The sequence below is a fragment of the Bufo bufo genome, chromosome 11, assembly GCF_905171765.1.
Source record: "Bufo bufo chromosome 11, aBufBuf1.1, whole genome shotgun sequence".
Lineage (NCBI taxonomy): Eukaryota > Metazoa > Chordata > Amphibia > Anura > Bufonidae > Bufo > Bufo bufo.
Window position 1 is genome coordinate 81,174,706 of NC_053399.1, and position 14,658 is coordinate 81,189,363.

General features: G+C 43.6%; 1 protein-coding gene across 2 annotated transcripts in view; it reads right to left on the reverse strand.

Annotated features, from left to right (window-relative positions):
- Positions 1-1,408: 1,408 nt before the first annotated feature.
- TEDC1 (tubulin epsilon and delta complex 1) overlaps positions 1,409-14,658 on the reverse strand; it is a 29,696-nt gene continuing 16,446 nt past the window's right edge. For both annotated transcript variants that reach the window (XM_040412842.1, XM_040412843.1), the window contains exons 5-8: positions 11,947-12,045; positions 9,285-9,371; positions 8,104-8,289; positions 1,409-1,767 (exon numbers count right to left, since the gene is read on the reverse strand). In XM_040412842.1, coding sequence (XP_040268776.1) covers positions 1,423-1,767; positions 8,104-8,289; positions 9,285-9,371; positions 11,947-12,045 — 717 coding nt within the window. In that variant the 3' untranslated portion in view covers positions 1,409-1,422. The remainder of the gene's footprint in view (positions 1,768-8,103; positions 8,290-9,284; positions 9,372-11,946; positions 12,046-14,658) is intronic.

The following is a 14,658-nucleotide window of genomic DNA, read 5'->3' on the forward strand; positions in this document are numbered from 1 at the left end:
GTGGGATCCGCACCTATAAGACAATGGGGGCATATCCTAGCGATATGCCCCCATTGTCTGAGATCAGAAAACCCCCACCTATATGGTCCCGAAAGTGGTGGAGGGCACACTGCGCATGCGCAGCCGCCCTTCATTCGTTTTCTATGGGACCGCCGCCAATAGCAGAGCACTGGTTCGGCTATTTCCATCAGGCCCATAGAAGTGAATGGGAGAGGTGGCCGCCATGCGCGGTGCGCTCCCATTCACTTCATTGGGGAGAGCGCTTGGCAGTGGCCAGACCAGAGTCCTCCAGCCACCACTTTGGCCTGCTCTATTCTCAATATACAGTAGGTGCGGCTACCGCAGCTATAAGACATGGGGCATATCATAGCCATATGCCCCCATTGTCTGAGATGAGACAGCCCCTTTAAGGCTGAGTTCACACGGGCGAGTATTCCGCGCGGGTGCAATGCGGGAGGTGAACGCATTGCACCCGCACTGAATCCGGACCCATTCATTTCTATGGGGCTGTGCACATGAGCGATGATTTTCACGCATCACTTATGCTTTGTGTGAAAATCGCAGCATGCTCTGTATTGTGCGTTTTCCACGCAACGCAGGCCCCATAGAAGTGAATGGGGCTGCGTGAAAATCGCAAGCATCCGCAAGCAAGTGCGGATGCGGTGCGATTTTCACGCACGGTTGCTAGGAGACGATCGGGATGGAGACCCGATCATTATTATTTTCCCTTATAACATGGTTATAAGGGAAAATAATAGCATTCTGAATACAGAATGCATAGTACAATAGCGCTGGAGGGGTTAAAAAAAATAAAAAAAATTTAACTCACATTAATCCACTTGTTCGCGCAGCCGTCATCTCTTCTGTCTTCATCTTAGCTGTGCACAGGAAAAGGACCTGTGGTGACGTCACTCTGGTCATCACATGATCCTTTACCATGGTGATGAACCATGTGATTGGACCATGTGATGAGCGCAGTGACGTCACCACAGATGAAGACAGAAGAGATGCCGGCTGCGCGAACAAGTGGATTAAGGGGAGTTAAATTATTATATATATTTTTTTTTAACCCCTCCAGCCATATTGTACTATGCATTCTGTATTCAGAATGCTATTTATAACCATATTATAAGGGAAAATAATACAATCTACAGAACACCGATCCCAAGGCCGAACTTCTGTGAAGAAGTTCGGGTACCAAACATGCCGATTTTTCTCACGCGCGTGCAAAACGCATTACAATGTTTTGCACTGGCGCGGAAAAATCGTGCATGTTCCCGCAATGCCCGTGTGAACTCAGCTTAAGAGATTGTCAGCCCCGATTTTACTAATTTTCAGTCAATAATTTTTGACAAGGTGTGCCCCGCTCACTGAAACTGTATATAGATGAAACCCACACACTGCCATGTACGCCATCATTTATTACAAAATGGAAAAATTACTCTTGGCTGGCGGAATACAAACGATCCCTTGAAGCTCTTCAGTGATGTCATCCAATCTTTTCCGGCACTGATCCTGTAGTTCACAATACTCCGCTTCCATCTTATGTATGACGGACTGTAGACATTTTGTCACCTCATTGACATGAACGTCATTCATCGAACAGTCCTTATTCACAGACTTGTGTTCTTTAAGGAGAAGTCTATATGAGCCGTGGATATCTTTGGCTTCTGCACCCTGGGGTTTACAATGCTCCATTTTCTTCTTTACCTCGTGCTTGATTTTCTTCAGCTCCTTTTCACTAAATTCTGTTTCCATTTCTTTCATCTGTGACAATATGGAATAGCAAATGAAAAGTAATTAGACTGACGAGAACGTGTATATTTAATCAACTCGCTAAGGGCTTTATGGCATGAAGACATTTACTTAGTGGTAAACCTGCAAACGCCGGCAGCATAGTAAATACTACAACTGGCAGTGATTAGTAATAGCGATCATATGATAAACAAAATGTCATTTACACCGACAGAATGTAAATCCACCATCCTGCAGGCTGGAGGCGCACGCCTCTACAATTAATATTTCCTACTGAAGAATCAAGAAATGTCAAGTCTTTGTATTTATATAGAACTTCTTCTGCACTGACCTATTGTGTATTTAACCCCTTTAACTTTTTTACTTTTTGGTCAACATGGCCATACGAGGGCTTGATTTTCACATCACAGCTTAGATATCTTCAGCACAAGGTATTCTTTTTTTTTTGACTCTCACAGGCCTCTGCTAGGTTGTATAAGCCACGGTTCAGCCTCCTTTCCTGCCGGTTCTCATCTCACACAAATTGGTGATGGGCAGGGAGAGAAAGAAACGTGCAGGCACACACCTCTCTCAATGATCCAGCAGATCACTAAGGAAGCAGTCAGGGTCCGGCTACTGCTGGACCACCCTGGCTGCAGACTATAAGACGCAGACACTTTTTAGAAAGATTTTAGCGAATGCGTCTTATAGGCCAGAAAATTTACATGCTTTACTATTTTAAAAAAAATACCTATATCTTTTTGTCGGAGCTGTGCAAGTTTTTTTTTTTTGCCCTGTTCATTTTAACACTATGGACTTTGACAGACAAAGCTATACCAATTATGTTGTTTTTTTTTATTTTCTATTTTTCACATGGACAAACATTTTGCTTGTTCAATACATTGAAACACTTCTGTATTGTGCCTGTAGAGTCATCCTATTATGTCGCTGGGGAAGGGACGGCTGTTGAGTGCCCTTTTTCTGTCCAACCGTTCAGATGCCATGTATTCATGCTGCATCTGAGAGGCTTAAAGGGTCTGGCTGCAGACAGGTATTGAGCATGTTTCGCTTCTGAGCCAGCCATATTGACTCAAAACTGCGCAAGTCTGCCATAAATATTTGTTATATACAGTGTCTGTGTGTGTATGTATATATGTATAAATATATATTATATACAGTACAGACCAAAAGTTTGGACACACCTTCTCATTCAAAGAGTTTTCTTTATTTTCATGACTATGAAGGCATCAAAACTATGAATTAACACATGTGGAATTATATACACTGCGTGCAGAATTATTAGGCAAATGAGTATTTTGACCACATCATCCTCTTTATGCATGTTGTCTTACTCCAAGCTGTATAGGCTCGAAAGCCTACTACCAATTAAGCATATTAGGTGATGTGCATCTCTGTAATGAGAAGGGGTGTGGTCTAATGACATCAACACCCTATATCAGGTGTGCATAATTATTAGGCAACTTCCTTTCCTTTGGCAAAATGGGTCAAAAGAAGGACTTGACAGGCTCAGAAAAGTCAAAAATAGTGAGATATCTAGCAGAGGGATGCAGCACTCTTAAAATTGCAAAGCTTCTGAAGCGTGATCATCGAGCAATCAAGCGTTTCATTCAAAATAGTCAACAGGGTCGCAAGAAGCGTGTGGAAAAACCAAGGCGCAAAATAACTGCCCATGAACTGAGAAAAGTCAAGCGTGCAGCTGCCAAGATGCCACTTGCCACCAGTTTGGCCATATTTCAGAGCTGCAACATCACTGGAGTGCCCAAAAGCACAAGGTGTGCAATACTCAGAGACATGGCCAAGGTAAGAAAGGCTGAAAGACGACCACCACTGAACAAGACACACAAGCTGAAACGTCAAGACTGGGCCAAGAAATATCTCAAGACTGATTTTTCTAAGGTTTTATGGACTGATGAAATGAGAGTGAGTCTTGATGGGCCAGATGGATGGGCCCGTGGCTGGATTGGTAAAGGGAAGAGAGCTCCAGTCCGACTCAGACGCCAGCAAGGTGGAGGTGGAGTACAGGTTTGGGCTGGTATCATCAAAGATGAGCTTGTGGGGCCTTTTCGGGTTGAGGATGGAGTCAAGCTCAACTCCCAGTCCTACTGCCAGTTTCTGGAAGACACCTTCTTCAAGCAGTGGTACAGGAAGAAGTCTGCATCCTTAAAGAAAAACATGATTTTCATGCAGGACAATGCTCCATCACACGCGTCCAAGTACTCCACAGCGTGGCTGGCAAGAAAGGGTATAAAAGAAGAAAATCTAATGACATGGCCTCCTTATTCACCTGATCTAAACCCCATTGAGAACCTGTGGTCCATCATCAAATGTGAGATTTACAAGGAGGGAAAACAGTACACCTCTCTGAACAGTGTCTGGGAGGCTGTGGTTGCTGCTGCATGCAATGTTGATGGTGAACAGATCAAAACACTGACAGAATCCATGGATGGCAGGCTTTTGAGTGTCCTTGCAAAGAAAGGTGGCTATATTGGTCACTGATTTGTTTTTGTTTTGTTTTTGAATGTCAGAAATGTATATTTGTGAATGTTGAGATGTTATATTGGTTTCACTGGTAAAAATAAATAATTGAAATGGGTATATATTTGTTTTTTGTTAAGTTGCCTAATAATTATGCACAGTAATAGTCACCTGCACACACAGATATCCCCCTAAAATAGCTAAAACTAAAAACAAACTAAAAACTACTTCCAAAAATATTCAGCTTTGATATTAATGAGTTTTTTGGGTTCATTGAGAATATGGTTGTTGTTCAATAATAAAATTAATCCTCAAAAATACAACTTGCCTAATAATTCTGCACTCCCTGTACATAACAAACAAGTGTGAAACAACTGAAAATATGTCATATTCTAGGTTCTTCAAAGTAGCCACCTTTTGCTTTGATTACTGCTTTGCACACTCTTGGCATTCTCTTGATAAGCTTCAAGAGGTAGTCCCCTGAAATGGTCTTCCAACAGTCTTGAAGGAGTTCCCAGAGATGCTTAGCACTTGTTGGCCCTTTTGCCTTCACTCTGCGGTCCAGCTCACCCCAAACCATCTCGATTGGGTTCAGGTCCGGTGACTGTGGAGGCCAGGTCATCTGGCGCAGCACCCCATCACTCTCCTTCATGGTCAAATAGCCCTTACTTTCAAAGTTTTCCCAATTTTTCGGCTGACTGACTGACCTTCATTTCTTAATGTAATGATGGCCACTCGTTTTTCTTTACTTAGCTGCTTTTTTCTTGCCATAATACAAATTCTAACAGTCTATTCAGGAGGACTATCAGCTGTGTATCCACCTGACTTCTCCTCAACGCAACTGATGGTCCCAACCCCATTTATAAGGCAAGAAATCCCACTTATTAAACCTGACAGGGCACACCTGTGAAGTGAAAACCATTTCAGGGGACTACCTCTTGAAGCTCATCAAGAGAATGCCAAGAGTGTACAAAGCAGTAATCAAAGCAAAAGGTGGCTACTTTGAAGAACCTAGAATATGACATATTTTCAGTTGTTTCACACTTGTTTGTTATGTATATAATTCCACATGTGTTAATTCATAGTTTTGATGCCTTCAGTGTGAATCTACAATTTTCATAGTCATGAAAATAAAGAAAACTCTTTGAATGAGAAGGTGTGTCCAAACTTTTGGTCTGTACTGTACACACACAGTGTGTGTGTAATGTAATATATATATATATATATATATATATATATATATATATAATGTATTTATATATTTTATAAAAAGAAAAAAGGAGATATTTGGATGGAATGAAACTGTGTGTGAATGTAACGATGATATATGTAAGTGATTACACATTTGCCCATAGATGTTGCTGCTGGAAGCCCTGCCATGAGAGGCAACACATGTGGTTGCAGGATGTCCTGTAGATATCACTAAGAGGTTAGTGTCCCTCTCATCACTACTAGGGGGTGACTGACTGTCGTAGGCGATGGCTCCCCAGATCACCACACCAGTAGTGGGGGCAGTGTGTGGCTCCACAGCAAAGGCAGGACTGAAGTGCTCGCCACAAAGCGTGGTGATCCCAAACAGAACCTGGATTCATTGCTAAAGTTGATATGGGTCCAGTCTGTAGCAGCCTAGGTTTCTCGTTCAGGACACAAGTGCAAATAATGGGGATGTTGGCTCCGAATTTCCTTCTGCTGAACACCTGGAAATGGTCTGAGCATGGGTGTGTAATAAAGATGCGTCTGGATGGCGGACAACAAAACTGTGGGAGCTGCTCATGCTTGTCGGCAGAATAAAGAGGTCTCTCTACTGGTGATCTGTCAGGGCCGTCTTGCGCCTGTCTGCTGCATGTTCCACTGCTTCCAAGCTAGGTCAGAACAGCCTTGACGGTGGGCAATTCATTGCAATGACCATCCTGCTTCTCTCAGTGTAATGACGCAACCGTCTCAATGTCTGGGCTGCATCATAGAGGCATGTCTAGCAGTCTTCACCAAAAGGTACACTACCCAAAATTAGCCTCTGAGAGCCTTTTTATAAGGCAGAGTGGGAAACACTTTTCTGCTCTCTTGTGGTGAACCCCAGACCAGAACTGTATGCCGACTTTTGCAGCAATCCAACATTTCTATCTGGGTGCGTTATTTATTTTTCTAAGGGACTCAAATGTGTAACCTTTTACTGTTTATATGTAGCTAATAAAGGAATATCCTGACAATGGAGAGTGAGCCAGCGGATGCCCACATACTGTAGAGAGTACCTTGCCGCCCTGTGCCCTCAATCTGTGATCCCCTTATTAAAAACATGTGATCCTATAGCTGGCAATACACTTAACACAACCTGTCTGAAGCCGCCAATTTCGGGTACCTGGCTGATGATATTTTTTGTTTACATGGGGGCCTCAAACCTCTACACAATGGGAAATCCTGGGGAAAAGAGGAATCAGTGATTGGGGATTTCAGCAGTTAGGGTGGAGTTGCGAGAGACGACATGCATTTCATGTGTATGGCCAACGTAAGGGAGCTTGCCAGAATCAAGACCCCCCCGTGATCAGCAGGTTTGGGGAGTGGATCAACAATCATAGGAGAAAAAACTGAGGTTTAAAGAATACATTTGCATGTTCTTCCCATGTTTGTGTCCCTTTCATAAACCTACTGGTAGGAGAACTTTTCACATTGAGACCCCAATTCATTCTACCTTTTCTTTTTGCAACACCCAAAAGTTCATGTTTCAATGTAGAGACTATCTGGCTGAGGAATACAGGAGGAAATTTGTCAATTTATCTTATAAATGAGATTGATTTCCGAGATGAATTCTAGAGGTTATTTTTAGTAGGTGGCAGCCTATTTCTGAACCCTGCAGGTGCAACTCTCATTTTAACCAATCAGTCATAAACTATCACTGATCCGGCGATGCTAATATTAACTCTTAATTGTCCCACAGGTACAAAATGCTACACAAATAACTCCTAATACACTCCAGTTTTTAATATAAAAATACTAATGCATTGATTTTGCAAAGTTAAAACCCTTTTAGTGCACAGTAATAGCGGGCCACCATTGGATGAATGCACCCACCTCCCCCGCTGTGTCCGCCTACTCCATTCATGTACACTGTACTGGTTTCCAATGACAGGCCTCGGCAGTCTCTCCGTTTCCCCCATACTGTATAAAGTGCCCTATACTTTCCACAAACTTTTGATATTTCATAGTGACATATCAAAGGTTTTGGTTCGTGTCGGTCCAAGTGCTGAGACCACACTGATCACTAGAAAAGAGGGGTATGGGGTTGTCAGAGCGTTCTCTCTCCTCGCGGCAGGAGACAGACTTGTAGGGGGAGATTTATCAAAACTGGTGCAAAGGAAAGCTGGCCTAGTCGCCCATATGAAATGCTGGATCTGTTATGGGCAATTAAGCTAGTTTTCCTTTGCCCCAGTTTTGATTTAGACGTTCTATTGTATTGTACGCTCTGTGTAACAGCTTCCTTTTCCTTGTTCTAGCAATAGGTGTGGGGGGGGGTCTTGGCACTTGCACCCCTCTGATATGTCACAATGACAAATCAAAAGTTTTTGGAAAGTACATGACCATTTCAAAGCGGGTATTCCCATCTCAGACATTGGTGGTATATCCTAGGGATACGCCATCAATGTCAGATAGGGGCAGGTCCTCTGAGACCCGCTTCTGTCTCCAGAATGAGACCCCCAAAGTAAAATGTACGCAGTGTACTCTCCACTCATTGCTATAGGAAGTCCCATAACGGTGACTGGAGAGAGCGCACCAACGTTTCAGAAAGCTTCCCATGAGGACAATCAAACCTTCCTTTCCATAAAAGCACAAGTACACTTTTCGAACTAGATTGCCCCCACACGCGGTAGGAGCTCGTACCTGTTCTCGTGGACTCCTGAGCACAGCTAGCTGCTCTTGTGTATCACGTATACACTTGCTTAGCACCTTTATATCAGGAGGTATATACTGTGCTTGAGAACGACTTGTGACAAATGTGCATACTGGGTTCATATTCGGAACAGAGAAGTCATGTTCGGCTTCACAAGCAGACTCCAAGACCGTGTCCTATTGAATGATAGAAAAGTAGAATTCGGCATCATTTCAAATGTTTTTTTTAATTGTGCAAATTTAAAATGTTCTGCTTTTACCACAATATCGCCAACATGTAAGGAGCACTGGACAAGAAGAGATCTAGCATGCCAGAGAGCGGAGGACGTAAGGCTTCTTTCACACAGGCGGCAGACCGACCCGGCGTAGTCAGATAGTGCCACGTGCCCGCCGGACCCCATAGACTGTAATGGGATCTGGCATGAATCCGAGCGCTCCCCAGTATTTATGCCAAAATTCTGGCATAATTGCTGGGGAGCTGCTGGATCCCATCATAGTCAATGGTCTCTGCCTGGCTCTGCAGGAACAGCCTGCCAGACTGCTCTCCTGCCTGTGTGAAACTAGCCTTAGGAAGCTGGCCTTGGTGGTGGAGTGAGTAGTTGTCTTACAACTGATCTGTCCCATTTTAGGCTGGGGAACGGCAAAGGGGGCAGGACTTAGTCTAGAAGAACTTGAATGGGACCAAGCTGCACGTAGGGCATGTGACCGATAGACATGATGTCTAGGAAGATGCCAGAACTGCATCCTATCCTCAGGATAGGTCAATAATATGAAATCAGCAGGGGTCTGACACCCCACACCCCTGCCAATCAAGGGTTTGAAGAGGTCATGGCACTCCTGTGAGCACCGCGGCTGTCCATGTGATAGTGGCTGTGCTTGGTATTGCAGCTCAGCCCCATTCAACTAGGCCATGTGACTGATGGCTGTGACATCACTGGTCTAGGAAGAGGCTGCGGTACTCACTGGAGAAAACAGCTGATCGTCAGGGGTGCTGGACATTGGACCCTTGCCGATCTAATACTGATGACTTATCCCGTGCATAGGCCTTTAATATCAAAATCTTGGAGGACCCCTTTGATTATGAGTGCTTGACAGTGAAGAGAATACAAGTAAATGGCAGGTGAATGCTTGGTGCCGGCTGAAGGAAGCAGATGGAAGGTCTGATTTCTCACCATCCATTGCCAGTATACAGGTTCTACATGCTTCCACCCCACGTAGGCTTCTAGGTAGGACATCTCCGACTCCATAGCTTGCAGCAACTGCACAAAGAGGATCATTTATTTCCAGTAATATTAATCACATGTTTTATTACTAAAATCTTACTAATAGAGAAGATAAAGAATTAGTTTTTTATATCTAGTACGCTGTAAATGGAGAAGTGCTGTTCAGCGGGAGTGCCGGGTGTCGGACCCCCCCCCACCGACTGGATATTGATGACCTATCCCGAGGATCAAATCATTAATATTAAGAGCCCAGAAAACCCCTTTAACTTTCGGTTATAAGTAAATAAAAATAAATCCCATCCCTCCCTCCCCCTGGTCCTATTTCTCGTTATATTTTAGTTAAAACTGAGAAGTATATAAAGAAATCTTTTCTCTGAACCGGTACATTATCCATGTCTCCCTCCTCCTCCTCCTCACAGTGACCAGCTGTAAGACGGGTGGCTGGAGCTGGAGCCTCCCTGCTGTGCCCAGTCTGCACTAGAAGAAAAGGATAGTTTAGCTCTTCTCTTGGCTAAGTCCTAGGTTTCCCCCAGCTGAAGATGGAGTAAATCAGCACCCTTTTAGACGTCCAGTGATTGCTAGATTGAAGTGGCAATGGCACTAGGAAAGCACTGTGCCATTTTGTCTTCTGGTGGATTTTTTTTGAAGGCAGCATGATTGGCCATCAAAGGCTATGTAGGAATTTTTTTAGGATTACATGTTACTCATTTTTGGCCAAAAAAAAAATCACTTTTTCAAATTTGTCTTTATTAAAAATATTGAGCTGTTCTGTCACAAAGGGTAATTGTTTTTCTAGCTGCGTGACTGCTACTTTCACTTTGTGACGGTCATCTAATAAGCCTTAACTCTAAACTACCGAGAGGTCATAAAGACTTATTTAAAGAGGACCTTTCACCGATTATTACCCTATGAACTAACTATACAGACATGTAGAGCGGCGCCCAATCTCACTGCACTTACTATTATCCCCGGGCGCCGTTCCGTTCTCCCGCTATGCCCTCCGGTATCTCCGTTCACTAAGTTATGGTAGGCGGAGTCTGCCCTTGTTCTTCTGTAGCGCTGGCCAATCGCATTGCAGAGCTCACAGCCTGGGAGAAAATAACCTCCCAGGCTGTGAGCTCTGCGCTGCGATTGGCCAGCGCTAGAGCAGAACAAGGGCAGACTTCGCCTACCATAACTTAGTGACTGGTATCTCCGCCTACTATAACTTAGTGAGCGGAGATACCTGAGGGCATAACGGGAGAACGGAGCGGCGCCCAGGGATAATAGTAAGTGCAGTGAGATCCCCGGGCGCCGCTCTACATGTCTGTATAGTTAGTTCATAGTGTAATAATCGGTGAAAGGTCCTCTTTAATCCACTTTCTTATCAGTAAGATAAGAACTGAGCGATAATCAGTTATTAGGGAGTCAGAGAGCAGAGATAAGGAGTCCGTCAGCTCCTGGTCTGACGGAAAAGACAGGAAATCCAAAGGGCGCTTCTAGCGCAATATCAGCTCTGTACAGAAAAAAGGTTGCCATATTTTTTTTAATAAAGACCAATTTCAAAAATTATTTTTAGCTCAAAATAAATAAAAATAATAAAATTGCCCCCAAAGGTGCACATAGTCTTTAAATATTAGGAGATGAAATGGCATGGCACTTTCTAGTGCTTGTCAGGTGTCACAACAGTCAGACCCCTGTTGATTGATAGCATACCCTATAAATACACCATCAACGTCTCCCCTCAGACAACCCCTTAAGGCTCTATTCCCATGTCCGTGTGTGTTTTGCGGATCCGCAAAACACGGACACCGGCAATGTGCGGACCGTACATCGCCGGCACTTAATAGAAAATGCCTAATCTTGTCCAGACAAAAATAGGACATGTTCTAATTTTTTTCTTCAGGAACTAAATTGTGGACCCGGAAGTGCGGATCGGCATTTCCGGATCCGTGCAGCACATGGTGCGGCCCCATAGAAATGAATGGGTCCGCAATTCCGTTCCGCAAAATGCGGAACAGAGTTGAGGACGTGTGAATGGAGCCTTAACTAACTGAAAGCAAAAGCTGTGTCACTTAGCCCGTTTCAGTTGGTATGACTGTCGGGGGAGTTTGTCCAATGCATCGTACTGTATTAGCAGAGTCCTGGGGCATGCATTCGTTTTATTTTACTGTCCCATTAGATTTTTTGAGAGGGACCATGCAGGGTTACTTAGTCTCTTGTGATTTGCTCTTGGCAGCACTTAGAATTCCATTACTGTCCCTTTCTTGCATAATGTTTCGTTGAATTGACTTCAGTGGTCATTATCTATACTGCTAGTACAACTATTTTTAGGGTCCAAGCCATGACTAGCATCGATCGGCAATAAAACAAGTTGATCAGTGCTCGTTTAAAAGGCCTTGGACACAGACCGCTAAAAAGTGCACAGGCAACAAAAGATGGTCACTATGATCACTCTCCCCTCGTAGTTCTACAGTCTGTCGGCAGCATATCCCCCTATTTACATGGAGAGGTGTGCTGCCGACCGTGCTCTCATTAAAGATCCCAGCACGCACTTATTTGTAGGCCGATTGCTGGGCACTTACCTGGAACCAGTGTCAAAGGACCCATAGCTTTCTATGGTTTTACTTACCTTATCACAGCTTTTGGGTTGTCGAAGAAGCGCTGTTTCCATGGCCGACAAATGACCGGTGGTTTTGTCAATGTGGCAACCCCGAGTATACGAATGGATCTAGAGTTCAAATAAACAAGAAAATCGGTAGGTCAGAAAGCTTATTTCATGAAGTCCTCAGCCTACTGACGCGCTAATGTCTTCTCGCAGGCACGGTAAAGTTTCCGCTATAATCAGCGATCCATACTTGGCACGTATTGGATAGACACAGCATATATTCTTTGACCGGGAGGTCGGAGGTTACAAGCTGATTTAATTTGGCAGGTGAAGTAACTTCCATATGCATTTTCTATACTTCTAATCCGTCTGAACAATAGAGGCTTACAGTGCTCCGAGGGACAGAAGGGGTTATAATCATTCACAGTCGGATATACAAAAATAAAAGCCTTTTGCATGAGTTTTGACTCTCCCCGGCATTTATAGCTGCTCCAGTTCTCCTGCGGCTTATATGCCACTTCAAAGCGAGAGTAGCTGTGTTCAGCTGAGAGTCTGCAAGGAAAATAGGTTAAAATCACCATCTTCGGAGGAACATTTCAGGGACCGACATTATCCTTTAGCAGTGGGAGCACTCCAGTAACACCCTAGAGAACCGAGGAGAATGCGGTTCACCGGCCAATCCGTAGGCCTTGGGTCTTCTGCTTTCCACTTACTACAGGTTCTTGCTGCTTACAGTTTAACCCTTTCCTGACAGGCCGATTTATTAATTTATTTATTTTTTTCCTTTTTGCGGTTAAATTTTTTACTCCCTTTAATTTTTCGGTTGTTTTTTTCTTCTCATCGCCATATTCTGACCCCCATAACTTTTTTTTTTTTTTTTATAGTTAAGTCTATGGAGCTGTGTGAGGGCTCATGTTTTATGGGGCGATCTGTAGTTTTTGATAACATTTTGGAGTGTGTATAACTTTTTATAAAAAATAATAATAATTCGGGGCTGAAATGGCGAATCTGCCATTTTGATTTTTTCCCGTTACGCTGTTTACTGTATGGGAGAAATATGTTTATATTTTGATGTTTTGGGACGCAACAGTACAAAATATTTTTTTATTATTGGGAAACGACATTTGAATTTATATATTTATATATTTTTTAAACATTCGTTTTATCCTTTTACAATTATATTAAGTCCCCTTAGGGGACTCAAACATGCAATTATTAGATCGCTTCTCCCATAGACTGCAATTAATTACCCTTGCAGTCTATGGGAGATTAGCTATGTTCCTGTAAAGGCCTGCCTGTGAAAGATTGCTGTGGTAGTCTTGGTGCCTTTAGAAGGCTTGAGGCTACCACAACGAACTAATGTCTCCCTGTCGTCACAATTGATTGTGGCATCTGAGGAGTTAAATGTCTGTAATAGGCATTATCGCCAATTACAACGCAGATTGTTTGCTAGAAATGCTTGCTACAATTTGGTGCCATTCCCCTAAGGCTCCATTCACACATCCGCAAATGGGTCCGCATCCGTTCCGCAATTTTGCGGAACGGGTGCGGACCCATTCATTCTCTATGGGGACAGAAGAAATGCGGACAGGACACAGTGTACTGTCCGCATCTGCATTTCTGGGCCGCGTCTCCGCAAAAAATAGAACATGTCCTATTCTAGTCAATTTGCGGATCCGCAATACATTACGGATGTGTGAATGGACCCTTAAACGGGTTGTCAGAGTTTTAAAAAAAATCACCGCTTAGGGCTCATGCACACGACCGTTGGATGTCGGAAGGACCGGCCCCTAATAAAACAGTCCTATCCTTGTCCGTAATGCGGACAATAATAGGACATTTTAAATATTATTTTTTTTTGCAGAATGGCCATATGGACAGGGCATGCACAGTCATTTTGGGGATTTTTTTGCGGCCCCATGTACGGACACAGAAAAAAAAATATGTCTGTGTGCATGAGCCCTTATAATGTCCTGAAATAAAAACTATGATATACTCAACTGTTTCTCCAGCTCCATTCTCTGCACTGGTCCGGTCTTCCTGCCGCTGCTTGTTTACACACTGTAGAAGTGATATGCCTAGATTCGGCACTTGACCGCTGCAGCCAGTCACTGTCCAAAGCGTTCTACAGTGATTGGCTGAAGCAGTCACGTACCGAATCCAGCAACGTCACTGTGCAGGCAAGCAGGTATACAGTATGTGACCTCTGCAGCCAATCATTGTCCTCTGCTGTAGACCTCTGAGGGCAGTGACTGGCTGCAGCGGTAACAAGCCGTATCCAGGCACATCACCACTGCTCTTTATAAAGAAGCAGCGACAGGAACACCGAACCAGAACCAAAGAGAACGGCATGTTTTTTATTTTAAGACATTGTAGGGGTTGTTCAAGACTTTAAAAATCAATACTTGTAAGGATACCTCTAAAATTAAAAACTAAAAGTGGTCTTGTCTAAACAATATGCTATTGCTTTATGTATAGTTTCCGACTACAAACAAGCTCTGTGTAGTCAGACCCCACTTTTCCCATCACCTGTCCCCAACTTCTTGCTAATATAGGTCCACAAGACATGGAGCAATAGGACTGCAGGATTAGACCATCTTGTAGCCTTTAACTTGAAGACACACAGGTCTGCATAGGAGCCGCACAATTTATTTTATTTGCAAAGTTGCTTATTTTTTAAGATGTATTGTATCGATAAAAAAAATTGCAAAAGGGTAGACACAGCTTTTAAAAAGT